General features: G+C 35.3%; 1 protein-coding gene and 1 long non-coding RNA gene across 5 annotated transcripts in view; one reads left to right on the top strand and one right to left on the bottom strand.

The window, feature by feature from the left end:
• LOC127865212 (serine/arginine repetitive matrix protein 2-like) overlaps window positions 1-21,869 on the bottom strand; it is a 77,431-nt gene that overhangs the window by 21,310 nt on the left and 34,252 nt on the right. For all 4 annotated transcript variants that reach the window (XM_052405208.1, XM_052405211.1, XM_052405210.1 and 1 more), the window contains exons 4-6: window positions 6,616-6,783; window positions 3,551-3,625; window positions 2,382-2,450 (exon numbers count right to left, since the gene is read on the bottom strand). In XM_052405208.1, coding sequence (XP_052261168.1) covers window positions 2,382-2,450; window positions 3,551-3,625; window positions 6,616-6,783 — 312 coding nt within the window. The remainder of the gene's footprint in view (window positions 1-2,381; window positions 2,451-3,550; window positions 3,626-6,615; window positions 6,784-21,869) is intronic.
• LOC127865284 (uncharacterized) lies at window positions 15,030-16,834 on the top strand. Its single transcript, XR_008042574.1, has 2 exons — window positions 15,030-16,331; window positions 16,642-16,834. It is a non-coding gene; the product is annotated as an uncharacterized LOC127865284 (long non-coding RNA).

Below are 21,869 nucleotides of genomic sequence, written 5' to 3'. Positions count from 1 at the left end.
ACCATTTTACTATTTCGGGTCACCGTGAACTTGCCCTTAGACCTAGTGACCTCAAAATCGATAGGGGTCATCTGCGAGTCATGATCAATGTACCTATTAAGTTTCATGATCCTAGGCATAAGCGTTCTTGAGTTATCATCCGGAAACCATTTTACTATTTCGGGTCACCATGACCTTGACCTTTGACCTAGTGACCTCAAAATCAATATGGGTCATCTGCGAGTCATGATCAATGTACCTATGAAGTTTCATGATCGTAGCCATTTGCGTTCTTGAGTTATCATCCAGAAACCATTTTACTAATTCAGGTCACCGTGACCTTTACCTTTGATATAGTGACCTGAAAATCAATAGGGGTCAACTGCTAGTCATGATCAATCTACCTATCAAGTTTCATGATCCTAGGCATAAGCGTTCTTGAGTTATCATCCGGAAACCATTTTACTATTTCGGGTCACCTTGACCTTTGACCTAGTGTCCTGAAAATCAATAGGGTGCATCTGCGAGTCATGATCAATGTACCTATGAAGTTTCATGATCCTAGGCATAAGCGTTCTTGAGTTATAATCCGGAAACCATTTTACTATTTTGGGTCACTGTGACCTTGACCTTTGACCTAGTGACCTGAAAATCAATAGGGATTATCTGCTAGCCATTATCAATCTACCTACAAAGTTTCATGATCCTAGGCATAAGCGTTCTTGAGTTATCATCCGGAAACCATTTTACTATTTCGGGTCACTGTGACTTTGACCTTTGACCTAGTAACCTGAAAATCAATAGGGGTCATCTGCTAGTCATGATCAATTTACCTATCAAGTTTCATGATCCTAGGCCTAAGCGTTCTTGAGTTATCATCCGGAAACCATTTTACTATTTCGGGTCACTGTGACCTTAACCTTTGACCTAGTGACCTCAAAATCAATAGGGGTCATCGTCGAGTCATGATCAATGTACCTATGAAGTTTCATGATCCTAAGCGTTCTTGAGTTATCATCCGGAAACCACCTGGTGGAGGGACCAACAGACCGACATGTGCAAAGCAATATACCCCCTCTTCTTCGAAGGGGGGCATAATTAGAGATGTCAAGTATATTTATTTCTATATTTAGAATATTTCTTACAGAAATTCCTTTAAGCAAACAGCACAGACCCTGATGAGACGCCGCATCATGGGCGTCTCATCTGGGTCTACGCTGTTTGCCAAGGCATTTTTTCTAGACACTAGGCATAAATGGATTAATACTGAATTATGGTCTACACAAGATAACATGTAAAAAAATATGTAAAATTTAGTGAGATTTATTGCCCTTGTACTCTACTTTCCCTTATAACTGTCTTTCATTACAGTGTACATGCAGTTTCATTTTAATCCCTTCTATACTCCCAAATTGTATACTTTGCACAAGTGGCCTGAAAGACTGACAGACAGAAGGTCTAATAGATTTTGTTTTATAAACTGTCATCTATTTTAAATGTTGCAGTCACAATTCTTTACACAAATAAAAGCATCAGAGAAGTGATAACCTTACCAAACTACAAGATGCTTAAGCGTCTAGCATATTTGGCTTTGTTAATTTACATGTAAAACCATGATTATTTTCAGAAATATTTCTATACACAGAGATGCACAAACATGGAACACTCCAAAGACTCCAGCATTCAATGACATTGGTTAATCAGTGACATGTTAAAACCTTACATTTCTGAATTTAAAGAATTTAAAATTAAAATAAATATCAATAGTAATTTTTATGTATAGTTTACATTAAGAGTGCGCTCATTTGCAAATAAAAAAAGGCTATTATTTTACAGATTTAGCAGCTTTAACACATGTTTAAATCATATAGATTTTAAAGATATAAGGACTCTTTTAATTGTTTATCTTCTTTTATTCAATTTATGCACTTTAACAACACAGTGACCAGAAAAAGCCATGCTCTGAACGATTTCTTACTATCAATTTTTTAAATATTATGTTATCAAGTTTAACAGAAGAATATCATATTATACATATGAGAACTATATATGGAAACAATTTTGATTTTCAATATTTTAAGTGGAATTCTTCTAATTAATGTACTATTCATTATTTGATGGTTAAGGAAAAAAGATTAAATAGCTTGTTTGTAGATTACTTAAAATGGTTTTGTCTGTCATTTTATGTCTCATGCATACTGCTTTTTCTGATGTTATAAAATAATATAAAATAAGATGCACCAACCGGTAAGTGACCAGAAACTTAGGATATTGAAATGGACATTTACACACCTTAACAAAGCAAAATGAAGGTTAGTAGTGTCTGTTTTATAACTGTAAGCAGGACCACATGATATTAACGTCTATTTATAGCAACCATGTGACCTGATCACCTGACCTACCGATCGTTCCTATGCTTTTTGCTTTTCTTCTTCTTAGATGACTTTCTTTCCACTGATTCACTCTTGTCCCTGGAAGTCATACAGAATCATATTTGGCCTGGGCATGCTTTAACAAACCTGTTCTTATACTTAAGATAAAGAGAAGGAACATTCTTAAAATTGTTATCGTCTAACAGTTTATTCATTTGCAACCTCATATTACAGGCAGAACAATTTATGAACAACAAAAGCAAAAATGTCAGTACTGTTGTTTTGGGTTAAGTTTAAACCTGTTGTTTTAAGCTTGATTTCAACAAAAGTCAAACACTTAAAAAAATCCCTACATTACCTGGGTAGAATCAACTCTTGGGGGAAATCTAAAGAGCACTGGCACAGAGGAGATAAAACCAGTGAGCTCCAAACCGCTGACTGGACACGATATTCACTACCCAATAGCAACCTCATATTCTGGGTTTAATTTAATGTTTTTCAAATTTTGAAAAAGGATCAGCCATAACTGTGTAGAGCTATATCAAAAGATTCTCATAGCAAACATTTTTTGTATGAAATTTGGTGAAGAATCAACAACTCTTGGTCTTGTTGATGACTTATAAGGCAAAATTGTCTTGGGCCATAGATAACAAATTCCTTGGGCTGTTTGGATAAGTATCAAACCTGGCATAGATATGATACCCAACAATAAATTATCCCAAAAATGTGAAAAGAATCGATTCAAGGACAACCTAGGCAAACCTATATACCTTTCAATCTTTGAACAGGGAAAATCATCTATAAACAAATCTTTAAAACAAACAAGAAATGTGTTAGTCAGAAACACTATGTCCCCTACTGCGCTGCTTCGATTTTTTTTTATCAATTGGCAGGTTCAGATAATTATCTCCCTATAAAGCTTATTACCTCCCTTGAATTTGTTTTTTTAACTTTGACTTTACTGGATGACCTTGAGCTTCACCTTTCACCACTCAAAATGTGCAGCTCCATGAGATACACATGCATGCCAAATATGAAGTTGCTATCTTCAATATTGCAAAAGCTATTGCAAAATGTTAAAGTAGGGGCAAACAAACCAACGGAAAGGGCAAAAACAATATGCCCCCCACTATAGTGGTGGGGGACATAAAAAGCTTGTAGCCTTATATCTTAAATAAATGCATTTTGCAAACACATACCTTGACTTCTTTTTTTGTTTCTGTGGTGATGGGCTGGGAGAAGTTTCTGATGCAGAGTCAGAATCCTGCACGATTCTGAAAATATTGGCAATGTATATCTGTGATGGTATTACCATAACAGCACACAGTTCATTATTAAAAAAAACCTGTTTTATACCATATATACATATATGCTTTAAACAACACACTGTATTTGATATTGAGACAATAAAATTAAGAAAAAGCGCCTTTTTACACAGTTAGTTAAAAGCACGTTCAGGCTTTATGTGATGAGTTACTGTATAGAAAGGCAAGGCATCTTGATAAGCATAAATTATACAGAAGTAATAGTGTATTCATGGAATATATAAACTAGGCCTTAACCCATTTATGCCTAGTGGACTCTCCCATTCTTCTAAATTGGATCAATTTATTTCCAAAATTAGGGATGTCTAGTATAATTATTTCTATATTTAGAACAATTCTTACAAAAATTCCTTTAAGCAAACAGTGCAGACCCAGATGAGACGCCGCATCATGCGGCGTCTCAAATGGGTCTACGCTGTTTGCCAAGGCCTTTTTTCTAGACGCTAGGCATAAATGGGTTAAGGTGCTAACCATCTGACCCCCCTAGAAACTAAACTGTTCTGAGCAGAAAGCTAAATACACACATTTTTACTATAGACTTACTTTTTAACAAACCACAATCATTTTTTTCAAACTCACTACATATATCATTATAACACAATTTGTTCTTCTTAGCAAGTTTCACAATAAGTGGGTCAAAGATGTGACCTCTTGAGTTTTCAAATGGTTTGACAATAGCCACATACAGTCGAAACTGACCTAACGGCCACCTGAATTTACCGGTCACCTGCAGACAACGGTCAGTCTGAAATCCCCCCGACGAAAAACACTCTATATTACACTTGAATTTAACGGCCACCTGTCCATAACGGCCAACGGCCACTTTATTCCACTCCGAATTTCATGTTTGACCTGAAATCAACGGTCACGCGTCAGTCGTCTCGAGTCGCGAAAATTACAAACACAGCACATCATTTGTCCGTCTATTTTGCGGTTAAAGCGTCTGATAGCGGTAATTGTCTTTGATATTATAAAAGCGGCCCGCTGAGAGTAAACAAATAATAAGGTGTTGAGACGGTTTGTTTTCCGGGGATAATTGTGGGGGTATCTTCAAAAGAAAATATTTCATAGTGTGTGACACGTTTAAAGTAATTATCGCTAATTAAATGACTGCTAATTAGTACATTGTACTTACAACATTGAGTATCGATTTGAAATTAATATTTTCGGATCATTCTTTAAAAGAGTCCCGCTTTTTAGACTTGTAAGGACGTGACGTCAACGGCACGTGACAAGCTTTATTTACTGAATGAACGAGATGCATGAGTAAACAATTATACCAGCGTTGATAAAGTCATGTTTTTAGTTTAACAATATGAAATTAAATCAATCTATAAGATATTATTCTGTATTATTCAATGTACACACGTAAGTTATTTCTGTTATTATGCTTACTTTACGGCAATGAGCCTCTGTTTTACACTGTATGCAAACGACTGGGTGGGGTAACGACGTAGCAATACTACCAATTGACAAACCATCTTAAAATTGTGATCCGAATTCAACGGTCACCTGTGGACAACGGTCACTTTGGTTATTTCCCTTGACTGACCGCTGTTCTCAGGTTTGACTGTATGTCAAACTGCCCAAATTTATGGCAACCATTCTTTTAAATAGACAGAAATCCTAATTCAGTCCGTGGAGACATTAATGTTCATAAAGCTTGTACATACAAATGTTACTTCTTGGGTGTCAACATGCTTTTCTTTAATTTGAACAAGTGATCTAATTTTTTACCCTACATAATCCAGTTTCTAACTTGGCAAAAGTATCAATATGGACAACTATTCTGATCTAATTTAATTACAGATTGGATAATAAATGCTCCATCTTAAGTGTTCAGGAGCTTCTTTAATTTTGACCAAGTTACTTGGGTTTTGACCATACATGACCAAGTTCCAAACTTAGTGAGATATCATTGGAACAAATGTTCTGCCACAGTTTTATGAAGATTGTGAAATAAATGTACATAATTATGGCCTTAAGTGTTCACAACATTTTTCTTTTATTTGACCTAGTGACTTTTTTTATATCCCTCTGACCCAGTGTCATCTGACATATCATTGGGATAAAATGTTCTGACCAAGTTTCATGAAAATTGGGCATAAAATGAGTCAATAAGACTGTTGCACAATGAAAGACGGATGAAAAGGATATCTCAAAAGCTCACTATGAGCATGTTGTAAGCTAAAATAATGTATGTCTTAAAGTGTTGTATGCCAATTTATCTTTGAATGCTGGTGCAATAATACTAGAATTTTCTATGATGAACACAATATAGCCAATATAGTCAAAAGCAAATGTTACAAAAAATCAGCATTTGAAATTCAATACAGTAACAGACAAATATTTATCAAAAACTACTTAACAACAAATACAGACACTTTTACATACAGCTCTTTCATATTGAAATGGTCTCTGGAAACATGAATTTGCAAACAGTGATGAATAAACCTGAGGGCATGTGTAAATTCATTTATTATGCAAATGGCAACATGTGCAAGGATACACTAGAGGGTTTGTTTTATTGACCTCGTATGATGACCATTCCCAATTTAAGACCAAGCTATATGTTAATGTAATTTATAAAGAACACGGATGCCCAACATGGAAGGAAAATAAAATTGCACATTAAACTTCCACTTAATTGACAGGGATGCAAAAACTATTCAACAAGTGCACACATTAGCTTTCTGTAACAGTACTAGGCTCAACACACCATAGAAACAGACACATTACCACACATATTTTTTTTCTATCCATTTTCCAAGGGGGTAATAGCGCAGCAAATATTTCCTAAAGACCAATCAAACTCTTAAAAACATTTGTTGAATGCCTTTACCAGGACATAACGGCACAGCAATACTATATTTATCCTAAGCCATTGCCAGGACCCTAATAGCATAGACATTTTATTAAACCAACTATAGATCCCTTACGCATATTTTTTGTGTGCCATTGCCAAGGCCTTGGCTGCTTCCTCTTTGGCCTTCCTATTGGGATCAAAGGAGCTGCCATCTTGATAGTAGTCACTGATGCCAAAAGCCTCCTTCAAACGTGCGTTCTTCTCCGCTGTTGCCTCTGCTATCTGGTGCGTCTGCTTGGCACTGTAAGCAGAGGAAAGAAATCTTCATGACTTCCAATGGTATAGTATGAATTTCACAAAATAACTCAAACAGGGATTTTGTTTGCCAACATATTCGTGTATTGTTACATTTCAATTTATATTTGCATTAATAAGATTTGTTTTTGCATTCATTTGGAACACAACAGCATTTTTCAGTCTGTTAAAGCCATGTTCTTTTAAAATCTCTCCTTTAGGTGTTAACAATTCTGAATACCTTTGCATAACTTTATTACATACATATATTTAGGATACATGGGCCTGTGGGAGGGCAAGATCAGATTCAATAGTGAGGGTACCTGGGCCTGGGAGAGGGTAAGCTGTGGGAGGACAAGATCAGATTCAATATTGAGGGAACCTGGGCCTGTGGGAGGGCAAGGTCAGCATCAATATTGAGGGTACCTGGGCCCGTTGGACAGATAGGTCAGCATCCATATTGAGGGTACCTGGTACTAAGGGAGGGCAAGGTCAGCATCCATATTGAGGGTACCTGGGCCTGTGTGAGGGCAAGGTCAGCATCCATATTGAGGGTACCTGGGACTGTGGGAGGGTAAGGTCAGCATCAATATTGAAGGAACCTGGGTTTGTGGGAGGGCAAGGTCAGCATCAATATTGAAGGTACCTGGGACTGTGGGAGGGAAAGATCAGCATCAATATTGAAGGTACCTGGGACTGTGGGAGGGCAAGGTCAGCATCAATATTGAAGGTACCTGGGACTGTGTGAGGGCAGGTCAGCATCAATATTGAAGGAACCTGGGCCTGTGGGAGGGCAAGGTCAGCATCAATATTGAAGGTACCTGGGACTGTGGAAGGGAAAGATCAGCATCCATATTGAGGGTACCTGGGCCTGTAGGAGGGTAAGGTCAGCATCCATATTGAGGGTACCAGGGGCCGTTGGACAGATAGAGGTCAGCATCAATATTGAGGGTACCTGGGACTGTGTGAGGGCAGGTCAGCATCAATATTGAGGGTACCTAGGACTGTGTGAGGGCAAGGTCAGTATCAATATTGAGGGTACCTGTGACTGTAGGAGGGCAAGGCCAGCATCAATATTGAGGGTACCTGGGCCCATGGGAGGGCAAGGTCAGCATCAATATCGAGGGTACCTGGGCCCATGGGAGGGCAAGGTTAGCATCAATATTGAGGGTACCTGGGCCTGTGGGAGGGTAAGGTCAGCATCAATATTGAAGGTACCTGGGCCTGTGGGAGGGTAAGGTCAGTATCAATATTGAGGGTACCTGGGACTGTGGGAGGGCAAGGTCAGCATCAATATTGAGGGCACCTGAGCCCATGGGAGGGCAAGGTCAGCATCAATATTGAGGGTACCTGGGACTGTGTGAGGGCAAGGTCAGCATCAATATTGAAGGTACCTGGGACTGTGTGAAGACAAGGTCAGCATCAATATTGAGGGTACCTGGGCCCATGGAAGGGCAAGGTCAGCATCAATATTGAGGGTACCTGGGCCCATGGGAGGGCAAGGTCAGCATCAATATTGAGGGTACCTGGGACTGTGTGAGGGCAAGGTCAGCATCAATATTGAAGGTACCTGGGACTGTGTGAGGACAAGGTAAGCATCAATATTGAGGGTACCTGGGCCCATGGAAGGACAAGGTCAGCATCAATATTGAGGGTACCTGGACCTATGGGAGGGAAAGGTCAGCATCAATATTGAGGGTACCTAGGACTGTGTGAGGACAAGGTCAGCATCAATATTGAAGGAACCTGGGCTTGTGGGAGGGCAAGGTCAGCATCAATATTGAAGGAACCTGGGCCCATGGGAGGGCAAGGTCAGCATCAATATTGATGGTACCATGGCCCAGGGGAGGGTAAGGTCAGCATCAATATTGAGGGTACCTCGGCCTGTGGGAGGGAAAGGTCAGCATCAATATTGAGGGTACCTGGACCTGTGGGAGGGCAAGGTCAGCATCAATATTGAGGGTACCTGCGACAGTGGGAGGGCAAGGTCAGCATCAATATTGAGGGTGCCTGTGCCCCTAGGAGGACAAGGTAAGCATCAATACTGAGGGTACCTGGGCCTGTGGGAGGGCAAGGTCAGCATCAATATTGAGGGTACCTGGGCCAGTGGGAGGGCAAGGTCAGCATCCATATTTAGGGTACCTGTGCCAGTGGAGGGCAATGTTAGCATCCATATTGAGGGTACCTGTGCCTGTGTGAGGGCAAGGTCAGCATCCATATTGAGGGTACATGGGCATGTGTGAGGGCAAGGTCAGCATCCATATTGAGGGTACCTGGGCATGTTGAAGGGCAAGGTCAGCATCCATATTGAGGGTACCTGAGCCAGTGGCAGGGCAAGGTCAGCATCCATATTGAGGGTACTTGGGCCTGTGTGTGGGCAAGGTCAGCATCCATATTGAGGGTACCTGGGCATGTGTGAGGGCAAGGTCAGCATCCATATTGAGGGTACCTGGGCCTGTGTGATGGCAAGGTCAGCATCAATATTGATGGTACCTGCGCCAGTGGGAGGGCAAGGTCAGCATCCATATTGAGGGTACCTGGGCATGTGGGAGGGCAAGGTCAGCATCACTATTGAGGGTACCTGGGCATGTGAGAGGGCAAGGTCAGCATCCATATTGAGGGTACCTGGGCATGTGGGAGGGCAAGGTCAGCATCCATATTGAGGGTACCTGGGCATGTGTGAGGGCAAGGTCAGCATCCATATTGAGGGTACCTGGGCATGTGGGAGGGTAAGGTCAGCATCTATATTGAGGGTACCTGGGCCTGTGTGAGGGCAAGGTCAGCATCCATATTGAGGGTACCTGGGCATGTTGGAGGGCAAGGTCAGCATCCATATTGAGGGTACCTGGGCATGTGGGAGGGCAAGGTCAGCATCCATATTGAGGGTACTCGGGCCTGTGTGAGGGCAAGGTCAGTTTCAATATTTAGGGTACCTGGGACTATGGGCAAGGTCAGCATCAATATTGAGGGTACCTGGGCATGTGGGAGGGCAAGGTCAGCATCTATATTTAGGGTACCTGGGACTGTGGGAGGGCAAGATCAGCATCCATATTGAGGGTACCTGGGCATGTGGGAGGGCAAGGTCAGCATCAATACTCTACAAGACGTTGCCTGGATCAGGCTGTTCTATTGTGGGGACTGGGCGGGCATTGAGTCAACTTAAAGAATAGAATTTTGAGACCAATGACAACATACTGTTTGCTTTGGCATTTAAAATCTGTAATTTAGAACAACCTGGACATTGTGTTTTTTTGTCTTCTTCCAATGTTATTTAATTTTGTTATGCACCATGTTGTCATGATCAGCATTAATTCATGAAAATGTTTGTTTTTTTAATACTTGGTACACCCTGCCAATCTACACCATGCTGCAATCATAAATAAAGATGGCCATTGTAATTTAACATCATATTTGGGATCCAGTCAAAAGTTTTAAAGAGGACATTCTCTACATAATATTCACTTTCACCTAGTTATAGCCATAATTTTCTCAAACAATAAACTCATTAAAGAAATTACAGGCATCACGAACATATACCGAGCATCGAGTGAAAATGTATTAACCAACTCAATATTTTCTAAAACAATAAAAAGTTTCTTTTAGGATTTCCTATGACAAATCTTTTCATAAGACACATGTGTTTTGGCTATAATGTCGTTGTTTTTAACTGATCTCTCAGTTTTCATTTCTCCAATAGGAGAACGTCTTGTTTGTTGGTAATAAGTGAAAAATTGTCTTATTGCTTCCACAATCTGAAATCAAAACAGAAATAGAACCAAAATGTGTTGCTGTGCAAACAATAAGAATTTGATAGTAACTATTTGGAAATGATGTGTAAAAAGGCAAAGAGAACCAAGCAACATCCCACGGGATATCAAATTGCCAAAGATGGATCACTTAAATTGGCTGGTGCTTGAAATGATGTTGATGTTGTTTCAGGGGTGATAGCCCATCTGCAAATGTGGCTTCAGTATGTGAGAACTTTAAAGATATTGATGGTTCAAGGCTTTTAAGTACATAGGTCCAATAGTAGGCCGTATGGAAACATGTAGAACAGTAAAATGTTTTATTTTCAGATTGCCAAGAAATGATTAGTAAATAGCACTGTTAAAAATAGATGTATCCTGACACACAGCAATTAACAACTAGATTTCACAGGAATCCATGGGAGTTAAAGGTAGGCAATAGAGCTGAATAAATCATGAAAAGAAACAACAATACATGGCAAAGTCAATGGCCATACAGCATAGATTGGTTAAAACCCTATTCGATTTGTAAACCTTGTACAGACTCCACCATCAATCAAACTCCTATATAAACCATTGACAGAATTCAATTGTTATTAAAAAACACAATGTCTGCTTATTTACCAGTATAACTTTGCGTTGTCAATAAAATCTTTAGTATGCATTTCAACTTTATTTATACAACATGACATTAATATTTTTACTTGGACATGTGCATAATGGCCCAATGCTATGTGACTCAATGATAACATCTCCATCTGGGAACATGTAAGAAATGGAATACACATACATGTACTCAGGGACAATATGAACAACATACACAATTAATCTATAATGTGAAAGGCTATTGACATGTATAAACTTTATCTACAATGGTTCTGTGGGCATTTTGTAATCTTGCAGTTCGTACTTACAGGTACACATTGTAACATCCAATAGGAATGCCCCACTGTTGATGGATTGCATGTTGCTTAGCAATCATGCAATTGCTTTTGTGACTTTTACAGCCTTCTCTCTCTGTCACCAACTGGCTTCTAACACCAAACTCATGCACTCTTAACGGCTCATAGTAATTCTTTAAGGGCCTGTTGATCTTCTCCCAGAAAATATCAAATATGGACCGTTTCTTTTCTTCAACCCCATGTGCATTGTCCCATATATGATTGACATTACAGGAATGTGAACTGTGCAATTCATGCTGAATCATTGGTCTGCTGTATGATGTTAGGTCTGGGGACCTTCGTGAGGTCACATGACTTCCTGAGATCACATGACTGTCATGTGATCCATCGCACGACTCACATCCTGCACTCCATGCCACTTTCTCCAGAATGAGAACACCATGTTTTTCACACATGTTTCACCTTAATCACTGACACCTTATGACGATTTCAAACGTTGAAACATGTAATTTGGACTCTTTTTTTAAAATTAATTTTTCAGATGTCATTTATCATACATATTTAACAATGTGGTTGACAACATGTTTGATGCAAAAACAACACTACCTAACCACTTCAGCAGTGATACATTCTGCAAGTCTGAAAATGGAACCAGCAACATCACTTTAAGGGACCTTTTCACAGATTGTTGGCATGTTTTTAGGTAATTTAATGCTTAAATGTGATAAATGTAAACATTATAAATAAATAGCTCTAGTATTTAGCAAGAATAAAATTATAGAAAGAAAAAAAAGTAATCCACAAATTGACTCAAACCACTTATCCTTGGAGTAAAAGTCTAATTTACGGTCGCCACGCAAATATCATAACTTAAACGAAAATGTGCAAATTTGAAACATTTTTTCCCCAATTTTGTCAATTAACCAAAACGTGAAAGGGTTCCTTTAAGTGCTTTCAGCTTGTCTGGCAATTACCGAATTAACTTAGGTACCTGGGGCCACAACAATTGTTATGACCATGAACTGGCCATTAATTGTGTATGTTTGATAATGACCATCATGAATATTTGTATTGTCAGATGCTACTATAGTGTTTGAATGTCATTTCACTGAGTATTAGAAGTAATGGTACAACAGGACAACTGGACATGGAACTATGACTTCCAATTAACTATAACACTTTGCAACCTTTCGGGTGCCACAAGTAAATGATTCATGTGACAAGTATATATGACATTAAGACAGCCCAGGTTCTACAGATTCCAGCCAAATTCTAACAATTAGTGTGTGCATCTATATGCAAGAAATATTGAAATAAATCATTGATTGACTATCAATTCTTAAAACAAATAACAAATATAACATCCAAAGACGTAAAAATGACCAGAAATAACATAAGACAATAAAAAAATATATTACAATAATAATATTTAAAGTTTAAAGCTAAGACAAACATAACTTAATAAAGATGTTTTTTATACTCTCTTTATATGTCAATGCTTTGTTGAACATCAAAATTTACTGCATCGGTTTAAAAGCTTCCTCCCGTCATGACAGTGCTTGTGGTAGTTTAGTGGCAACAGACAGGTTATTAAGTCCAAGTTTGGACAACATTTACTCCAAATGTTTCCAGATCTTTATCAAGAAATTTCTTTCATGTTAATTATGCAAACAAAAACTCCAATACCTGACACATACAGCCTAGCCATGACATCACAAAAATATATGTTAAACTATTTTAAGTTTCTGTCAAAGACATATCATAAAAACTCGTCAAACGTCTAACCGCTCACAAGTCTGGGGGTATATAGTGGTTAAAAAATTAAATGAAAATAGGAAAATGAAATTCTGACTTAGTATATTACTTCGAGCACAACTTAGTCATTGTCTTATTCTTATAATGACACAATGATCTTCTTTAATAATTTTATTTTATTAAATGAACCAGATATAAGTTAGAAATATCACCGACTTGAAATTTGATAAAAAATAATCAAACATAAAACCCTTTAATTAATTATGGTTGCTAGTCAAGACTGATCAGGCATAAATCATCAGGTATTCAATGTGTCAGTGCATCCAGCACTGCATGCTCTTAAATGTTAACTCCATATTAATTCTCCGTAACAGATTCCGAAGGGGGAGCTTATAATGCAAATGATTAAATATAAATAATTGCCACTGGCAAAAAAAACAACATGCAATTGCATGATTTAACATGTTGATAGCAAGACAAAGAAGACAATTTTATAAATGTGTTATTTTATGGCTTCTCGATGGTAATCTGAATAACATTGATCACATCAATCAACAAACATACCAAATTTGTGTAAAACTTGTTTAGCGCCATTGAAATTGTGTTTACAATTTCAAATATAAATAGAACTGCTGATATGAAACTTATAATTAAATAACGGAAATCAAAAAGAGTTTAGTTGTAAAACTATAATTATATAATTGGTAAATATCAATTGAAAGACAAAATTTTGTGTTATAAAATCAACAAGTTCTTAACAACAACAAAAACAACAGCAAAAAACAATTAATGTGACGCAACTTACATCACTCGTCCACTATTTCACATCATATCCAGTAATATTATTTATTATAAAATATCTGATTGTTTTATTAAGGCCAAATTAAAGAATATTATTTTAAAATATTAAAATCATGAATTTCAAGTAATATAAGAAATTTTTCTCTAAAATATCATTAGCAAGTCTTTATTATTTTATAATTCTCTTTTGAAAATTATACGGGCAAAAATACAACTTTGAACAATTCAAATTCCTGCATCAAAAAAACAAAGAACACAATCATATACGCATAAGACAAATTCAAATTTCTGCACAAAACTTGTACAAGGCAACACTATTTCCAAACTTCAAAACTACACTTGAGGAAGACCTCCATCATTTAATTATCCAACTATGGTACTAATAGATTTAGCACAGACGTTTCCACACAAATAACAACTATCAATTCCCATCAGCTGTTGAGATATTATTGGAATTGTCTACATTGAAACTTATATGACAATCAAGTGTCTTCTTGTTAGCGAATTTCCAATATTGCCTTGTGTCAATAATCGGCCCACGGTTTCAGATCAAGAGTTTAACCTCTGAAAGTTACACACAATATTTTGGAAAACAACAATCCTTTCTGTCTATTGATGAGAATACCAGTTTCATGAATTTTTGCTCCATTTACAGCTTCCCTTCTCAAAATAAAATACACTTTTTAACAAAATACGCTTTAAAAAGTGTATTTTTTCTGCATTTTTACCGAAAAGTGTATTTTTTCTGCATTTTTTTCATAATTAAGTGCACTAAAGTGCATTTTTTCTGTATTTTCATTATCTTTAAGTGTATTTTACTGTACTTTAAGTGTATCTTCTGTAGACAAAGTGCATCTTTTTATACAATAAGTGCATTTTTTCAATGAAGTGCATTTTTTGTGCATATAAGTGTATCTTCTGATTTGCAAAAAAAATATTCTTTCTGTACAAGTGTAGTTTTAGTGCATCTTCATAAATAAGAGCAACACTATAGCAAATAACTGAAGTTAAAGGACAGAGATATAGTGTTTAATAGGAGGATTGTAGTGAATTCTTTTTTATCTTCACATAATGTTTATGGTCTTATTATTACAATTTGTCTGCTCATAAAATATGTGAATCAGTAGAGCAGCTTTTAAAGGGAAAAGTACAACTAAATCAGGCTGTGGGTAAATAATTAAAAATATTGAAAGTGTCAAAAAAATTATGTGGGCTTGCCAGAATCAATTATATCTTCACAACATAAAAAACAAGTATTTGAACTTTCTTACACTGATATTTAACCCCAATTCAATTAATGTCTACCACATTGACTATTAACATACATTTTAAAAGACAATTTAAATAATATTTATAATATTATATTTATTTCCTAACACCATTCAGTATGTTATATTGAAATATTCACAATTAAATATAATATGCTAAGTGTGCTGTGTATTATTCAATAAATATCAGATAAGATCAGGATCAGATAAGAGATCAATTAGCATCATAAACACTAATCCCTATCAGTGCTCCATCTAGCCAAAACAAAGGGGTGTTTATAGAATTTTGATTGGTTCTGGGACCATCTATTTGAAAACAAACCATTTTTGATTGGTTGGAGCACAGCAAGTTATTTGGAGCACATGAAGTTATTTTTGTAAATAATTTGGTTTCAGCAACTTAAATTGAGCTAAATTTTTAGGTATAATTCAGCAACATTAATTCTAGTGTCAAATGTCTTGAAATTCTTTCAGCACATGAACTATTGTGTGATGAAAACAATGTGTATTTACTACAATGTGTAAATCAACAATAAGTTTGTTGCAAAGAAGATTCAAAGTGGGTGGTTAAAGTGATCAACAACTGCCGTTTTTGTTTTTTTGGAATGCTGAAGAACAGCTGTAACAGGTTTGTATTTTCATTTCTGCATCTCTTTTTAATTAAATTAATTATGATCATTATCATATTTATGTATTGTCACTGGGAAATGTAACTGGATGAGTAAATGTAATGCAATTTTAAGGAAAAAAACACCATTTGAATTATTATGGCTGTATTTTATGGTTATTGTCATCTTAAAATTTATTTATACCTATTTCTTGTCATTAATGAACAGATTTCTTTCCCCCATATTTAATCAGAACTTTAATATTTTATATTTGAAGGTTAAACCCCAAGGTGAAATTTACATTGATCGGAAGATCCATTGGACAGAATGTGCATCATCGCCTGCAAAAAAAGGGAGCAAAAAGGGGACTACCTGATGTATGGACATGTATACCAGGCCAACTTGAGGGGAACAGGAGTGGGAAACAGTGCCCTGTAGCTTGTCCTTGACCAAGAAAAGATGGATTTGTTGAGAGGTAAAACTATATAATAAAGGTTATTGCAATTCAAAGACGTCACACTTCCCACCAGTCCACACAGCCAAAGGAGACCACATATATTAGTACATTTATTAACAGTATTTTCTATCAAACGTAATTTCTTTAAATTATTTATGAAAAGCGTTAAGTCACATGTGATCACGAGATTAAAATTGCAAAAATAAACAAACAAAAACAACAAGCCAACAAACTTGTTTTGATTTAAATTTATGATATTTATAGCAACTGTTGAACAAGATTACCATAACAGCAATATTTAACACTTACATTATAAAATATCTTTCAGGACCTGATCTCAAATGAGATCATGCACGAGAAGCGCCTCGCAGACCATGACAGTAGTATTCAGACCTGATCAGCTGGTGAAGTGCTCTATAAAGGGTTGTTTATGAATGCATTCTTTGTAAGGAACAGTGTATAACAACAAATATAGTGACAGGGGCTAAGCTGCTAAATATTGTCAGCATGTATGCAGTGATTTTCTTTGAAAATTCAAAACAACCTGTATGTACTGGCTCTCAGAAGGGCATGTTTTAGCGCAATAATGAACAAAAAAAGGAAGATCTTAAAAATAAGGTATAGATTTATATAAATTTCATGAATACTGTTCATTTATCATATATTAGGATCCAGAATATGATTGAATTAAATATGCTGCTTTTGTCCATATTAAAAAGGGATTTGGAATTAATGTAATATATAAAAATCTAGTAAATGATAGGGAAAACATTTCAGCTTAAGGAGGGGAAATCTTTAATATTTTTTAAATGGAAACCACCTGTATTTGGCTGTTAATCAGTTACCGATAATCAGAGGGGAGAAAAATCACTGGTATGAGCTTGATATTTTCAATTGTTAATTCCAGATAGGCAATAGCCCGTTTGAATCCTCTCTTTTATGTATATATGTAACATTTGTTTTTTAAGGTTTAACATTCTAATAAAAGTGTGTATTTATCTATTGAATTATACTTTTTGTTTTTTATGTATGTGTTTACACTAACCTTTCATTTAAAGAATGAATGCTGACTTTAAAATGCTGGGATTTTTGTTTAATTTGGTTAATTTTTAAGCATATTAATTTGAAGTGATGAAAAGTACACTTGAGCGTATAATGCGCTTAAAAAATTCACTTCCAACATTTCAAAAAGTGTATCATTTGTATGACTGAAAATGCACTCAAGTGTATTAATGCGCTTAAAAATTCACTTTTAATATTGTAAGGTGTATTATTTGTATGACCGGGAATGCACTCAAGTGTATTAATGCGCTTAAAAAAATTCACTTTCAATTTTGTAAGGTGTATTATTTGTATCAGTGGAAATGCACTCAAGTGCATTAATGCGCTTACAAAAATTCACTTTGAATACTCAATGAAGTGTATTATTTATATGACTGGAAATGCACTCAAGTGTATTAATGCGCTTAAATAATTTGCTTTTAATTCTGTAATGTGTATTATTTGAATGACTGGAAATGCACTCAAGTGTATTAATGCGCTTTAAAAAATTTACTTTGACCATGAAGTGTATTATTTGTATGTCTTAAAATACACTCAAGTGTATAAATGCACTTAAAAATAAACTTAAGCGCACTTATTATCATAATAAACGCACTTAAGTGTATTATTTAGTGGAAAAAAATACACTTAAATGTATAAACACACTAGTAAAAAGTGTTTTTTTTAACAGATTAAAATGCACTTGTTAAGCAAAAAATACGGTGCCAATAACATGCGCATTAAATGCGCATTTAATGTGCATTTAATGCGCATTAAATGCGCATTTAGTGCACTTTTTCGAGAAGGGTTTTTTAGCCTTTCAGAAAGCTTAAGACTTCAATGTTTGGCAAAATGTATTCCATTGTTTGCCTTTTAGAGTTAATAATTAAAGAAAACAACTTCAAAATTTATAGTAAATTGTTAGCAGAATTTTTTTTGTTAGTTGTGAGCCATTTCAAATAATTAACTAAAATACCCTTGGTTGCAGTGAAACATAATACTAGAATAAAAGTGACACATATATTTACGAGAGTGCCGACAGCTTTGTGTCAATTCTGCTGAAGAAATTGTTAAAGGAACAGTTTACTGAATGAACATCTAAATGCTCTTGTTTTAAGTAACGTTATCATAATACATTATTACTATTTACAAGAATGAATGACTTTTTTTTCAGATGCCATGGTCAATTTAAGTTTTATCTTTTTTTCTTGCTTTGTTTGTTACTATTTATTATACTGTTACGATCGCTTTATTTTTATATAAGCAGAAAGGAATAATGTGTTGTTGTTGTTGTGTTGCTGTTGTTATATTTACCAACTTTGTTCCATACGCAAAATATTACATGTATGTTGTATTTTGGAGCACACGTTCAGAACTATTTTCAATTCTTATTCAAATTATTCAAATAATGTAAAATAATATGCAACATAATTTGCAGATTAATATAAAAATACTGAGGTTTGACCCTCTTCTCTTGCCGCCCAAAATCACAAGGTTAATATTTGCTATCACAAAGTTTAACAGTATGTACAGCCCCCGACAGTCTTCTGAAAGAATCAAGACAATTATTTATCTGTTAAAACTATTTTAAGTAACATACCACACTAATAAATACATTGAAAAAGTATGTTTTCTCAAAATTAAATATGACGAGATTCACTTTGTTAAAAACACATATGTTACGAACATATTTATTGTATTATTTTAATGATGGCATAATTAATGATACAAGTTGTGGAACTAAGATAATTTAATCAAAATCTTATTCCCATACCAGTTTAAATGAAATCAATAACAGATTTTGGCGTTTTTTTTAATCATTATTAATGTCATTAGATATGATTGCTTACAAATCTTTTGTTCATAGACTTAAGTAATTTTTCTACTAAGAAAAATATTGGAAAAAAATTGTTATCTCGCCTGTATTCACACCTGTGTATTCTTGATCTGTAAGAGGATGCTCTACCACTGCGCAATGCAAACTTTTACCTTCCAAAAGCGAAACAGAATATCTATACAAAAAAAGAAACAAAGTTTGTTTGTAAAACAATTCTGATATTGACAGAACGTTTACTATAACAGAAAGTGCATTCACGTGATAGTTGAAATGGCAATGTCAAGGCTGAGACAGTTATTTTTTGCCGTTTTATACCATTTATAACTTTTGTTTGATTTATATATGACGCTATATTTCCAGCCTTATCAGTAAAAAGCTGATAAGCGTTTATTTCGTATGAAAAAATAAGCTTTATATCTCGACTTTACTCACAGAAAATTTTCTTAGTAAAGCTGTACTTGGTAATCCTGCTAATAAATATCCCAACAAGTAAATTCAAGATAATGAGCGAATATTAATATGTAATAAACGCTAGTAACTACCTTGCTGGTATGGCTGGAAAGTGAGCTGCATTTACAAAATTTAAAGTATTAAAGGCTATAAAACAGAGAAAAATACTTGCCTCAACAATCAAATATCATGTGATTATCCCCGCTGTAAGTAACAGAATAGTTTTACAAACAATCTTTGTTTGATTTTTGTTCTTCACTAAAAATGGTCTTTAAAAAAAAAATACTAAAAACTGATAATCTTAAAAAAAACAGTGTTGACATACAATTTTACGAATTCAAGTTAATTATCTCATCTATTTTGACTGCCAATATCCTACTACATCCGGAAATTTTTACCGCATTTTTACACTCAACTGACAAGATGTCTTTTCGACTTGCGATTCATTTCGACTTACGATTATTAAGTCCATTGGCTCAAGCCAATTAAATAGACAAAAAAAATCACTCTGCTGCAATATTATTGAAAACTACCAAAATTTAAATCTTTTGCATCAATAGCATAAAAATATCATGCATGATCTCATAAATAATTCTTTCAATATGGCGCCCAATTACCTTGCAAACCTCAGCAGATGATGTCCATCTCGTTTCTCTAAGGAAAGCCTCCAGTATAAGTATAATGAAATCATTAATAATTAAGACAAGACTCAAGTGTGTTCAAAGACAATAGCTGCTTTAACATTTGCCTTGTTAGTACATTTACATGCTGTACTGGATTGAATTCGTTGAACCAGCAGACAATAAAATGTACAGGGAGTACATTTGTTGAAACTCACAGTATTAAAAAAAGTCAAAGAAGTATATACAACTGTCAGAACTAGTAAACATTCATGTAAAAGCATTCAATATTTATATGCATTTTAAAGGAAAATAATAAAATAAAAATACAACAAATTAGCTAAAGTGTAAATGACAGTATAAACTATAAAAGAACTGGTCTTGCCATTTTAGTATTGAAATACATGTACTTACAAAATAAAATTAAAATATTCTTACTACATGTAATTAAAGTGAAGATTGCCTTTTTTTCGGCGTAAGCTGTCTTAAGCCAGCTTTTCACCTTAGCCTGACCTTTGTAAGTGTCCAATAAAATTCCAATAAAATTTCCCGCGGCTAGGTACGAATGAATACACTTCATTTATTCCATTGGCTGATTTGAGTATACCACCAGGACATTGGAAACATATCCGCGTCTTTGTAACACTGTTTTACTGTATGAAACAATTTTATCTCGAATGAAAAGGCTTAATAGATAGAACAGTTTTACACTCAATTCTCGACATCAATACAGTTTGTGCGTACACCTTTTATTTTCAGAGTATTACCAGCGCAAGAGCGTTTATACTTAAAAGGCTATGTTCTCATATTTAGTACTTACTTCCTTATTCCTGTCAACATGTTAGCATGTAAAAGTATAAAGAGCAATGGAAGCGAGGCCTCACTTTAAAGCATTGCATTTCAACCCGCGAGGTATATCGGGTCAAATTGCGGTCATTCAGAGTTTATATACAGGTCATCACCGGAGTTGGCGGCCAGTAAAATAATCGTTATATAATAAAGACGCTATCCGTGAACTAGGTGACCTGGAATTTTCTTTAGACCAGAAATATGTTAAATGAAGATATTCAGCAATATAATTATGGTATGTAAATAATTGATTCTTAGTGTGTTTTCAACAATACAATGATAAATATTATTGTTGATAAATTTAACAATAATTATTCGTCCATATTGCCTAATGTACTAAAGTGATATTATGAGCATGTAACAGTTTATAGGTGTCTATCGCAACCGTTGATTATTTTTGATGTTTCTACTTCATATACACTTATATTAATTAATGCAGCATCATCATACTAAAACAATATACCAGAAAGAGAAAAATAATGCATTTGAATATCAACCGTACTTTCGTTTGACAACTGATCATGCGTTTACGAGTTGAACCTAAATTTAGTTTTAGTGCAGATTTGTTCATACGACACAAAGACACGAAATTGTTTTACGGATCATTTCAGATTACAGGACTGGGTGGGTCACGTAAGAATATCGAATATAAAATATATTTTTATAAACAACTGGTAGCAAGGTGAGTTGCAGATAATTAATCAGTAACCACATTTTAACTAACTATTTTGACCTGTTAATTCTTTTCAGCTCAATTCA

This window comes from Dreissena polymorpha, chromosome 1 (genome assembly GCF_020536995.1).
Source record: "Dreissena polymorpha isolate Duluth1 chromosome 1, UMN_Dpol_1.0, whole genome shotgun sequence".
In the NCBI taxonomy this organism is placed as follows: domain Eukaryota; kingdom Metazoa; phylum Mollusca; class Bivalvia; order Myida; family Dreissenidae; genus Dreissena; species Dreissena polymorpha.
The sequence above is the reverse complement of the archived record's forward strand: the minus strand, read 5'-3'. Positions and strand labels throughout refer to the sequence as shown.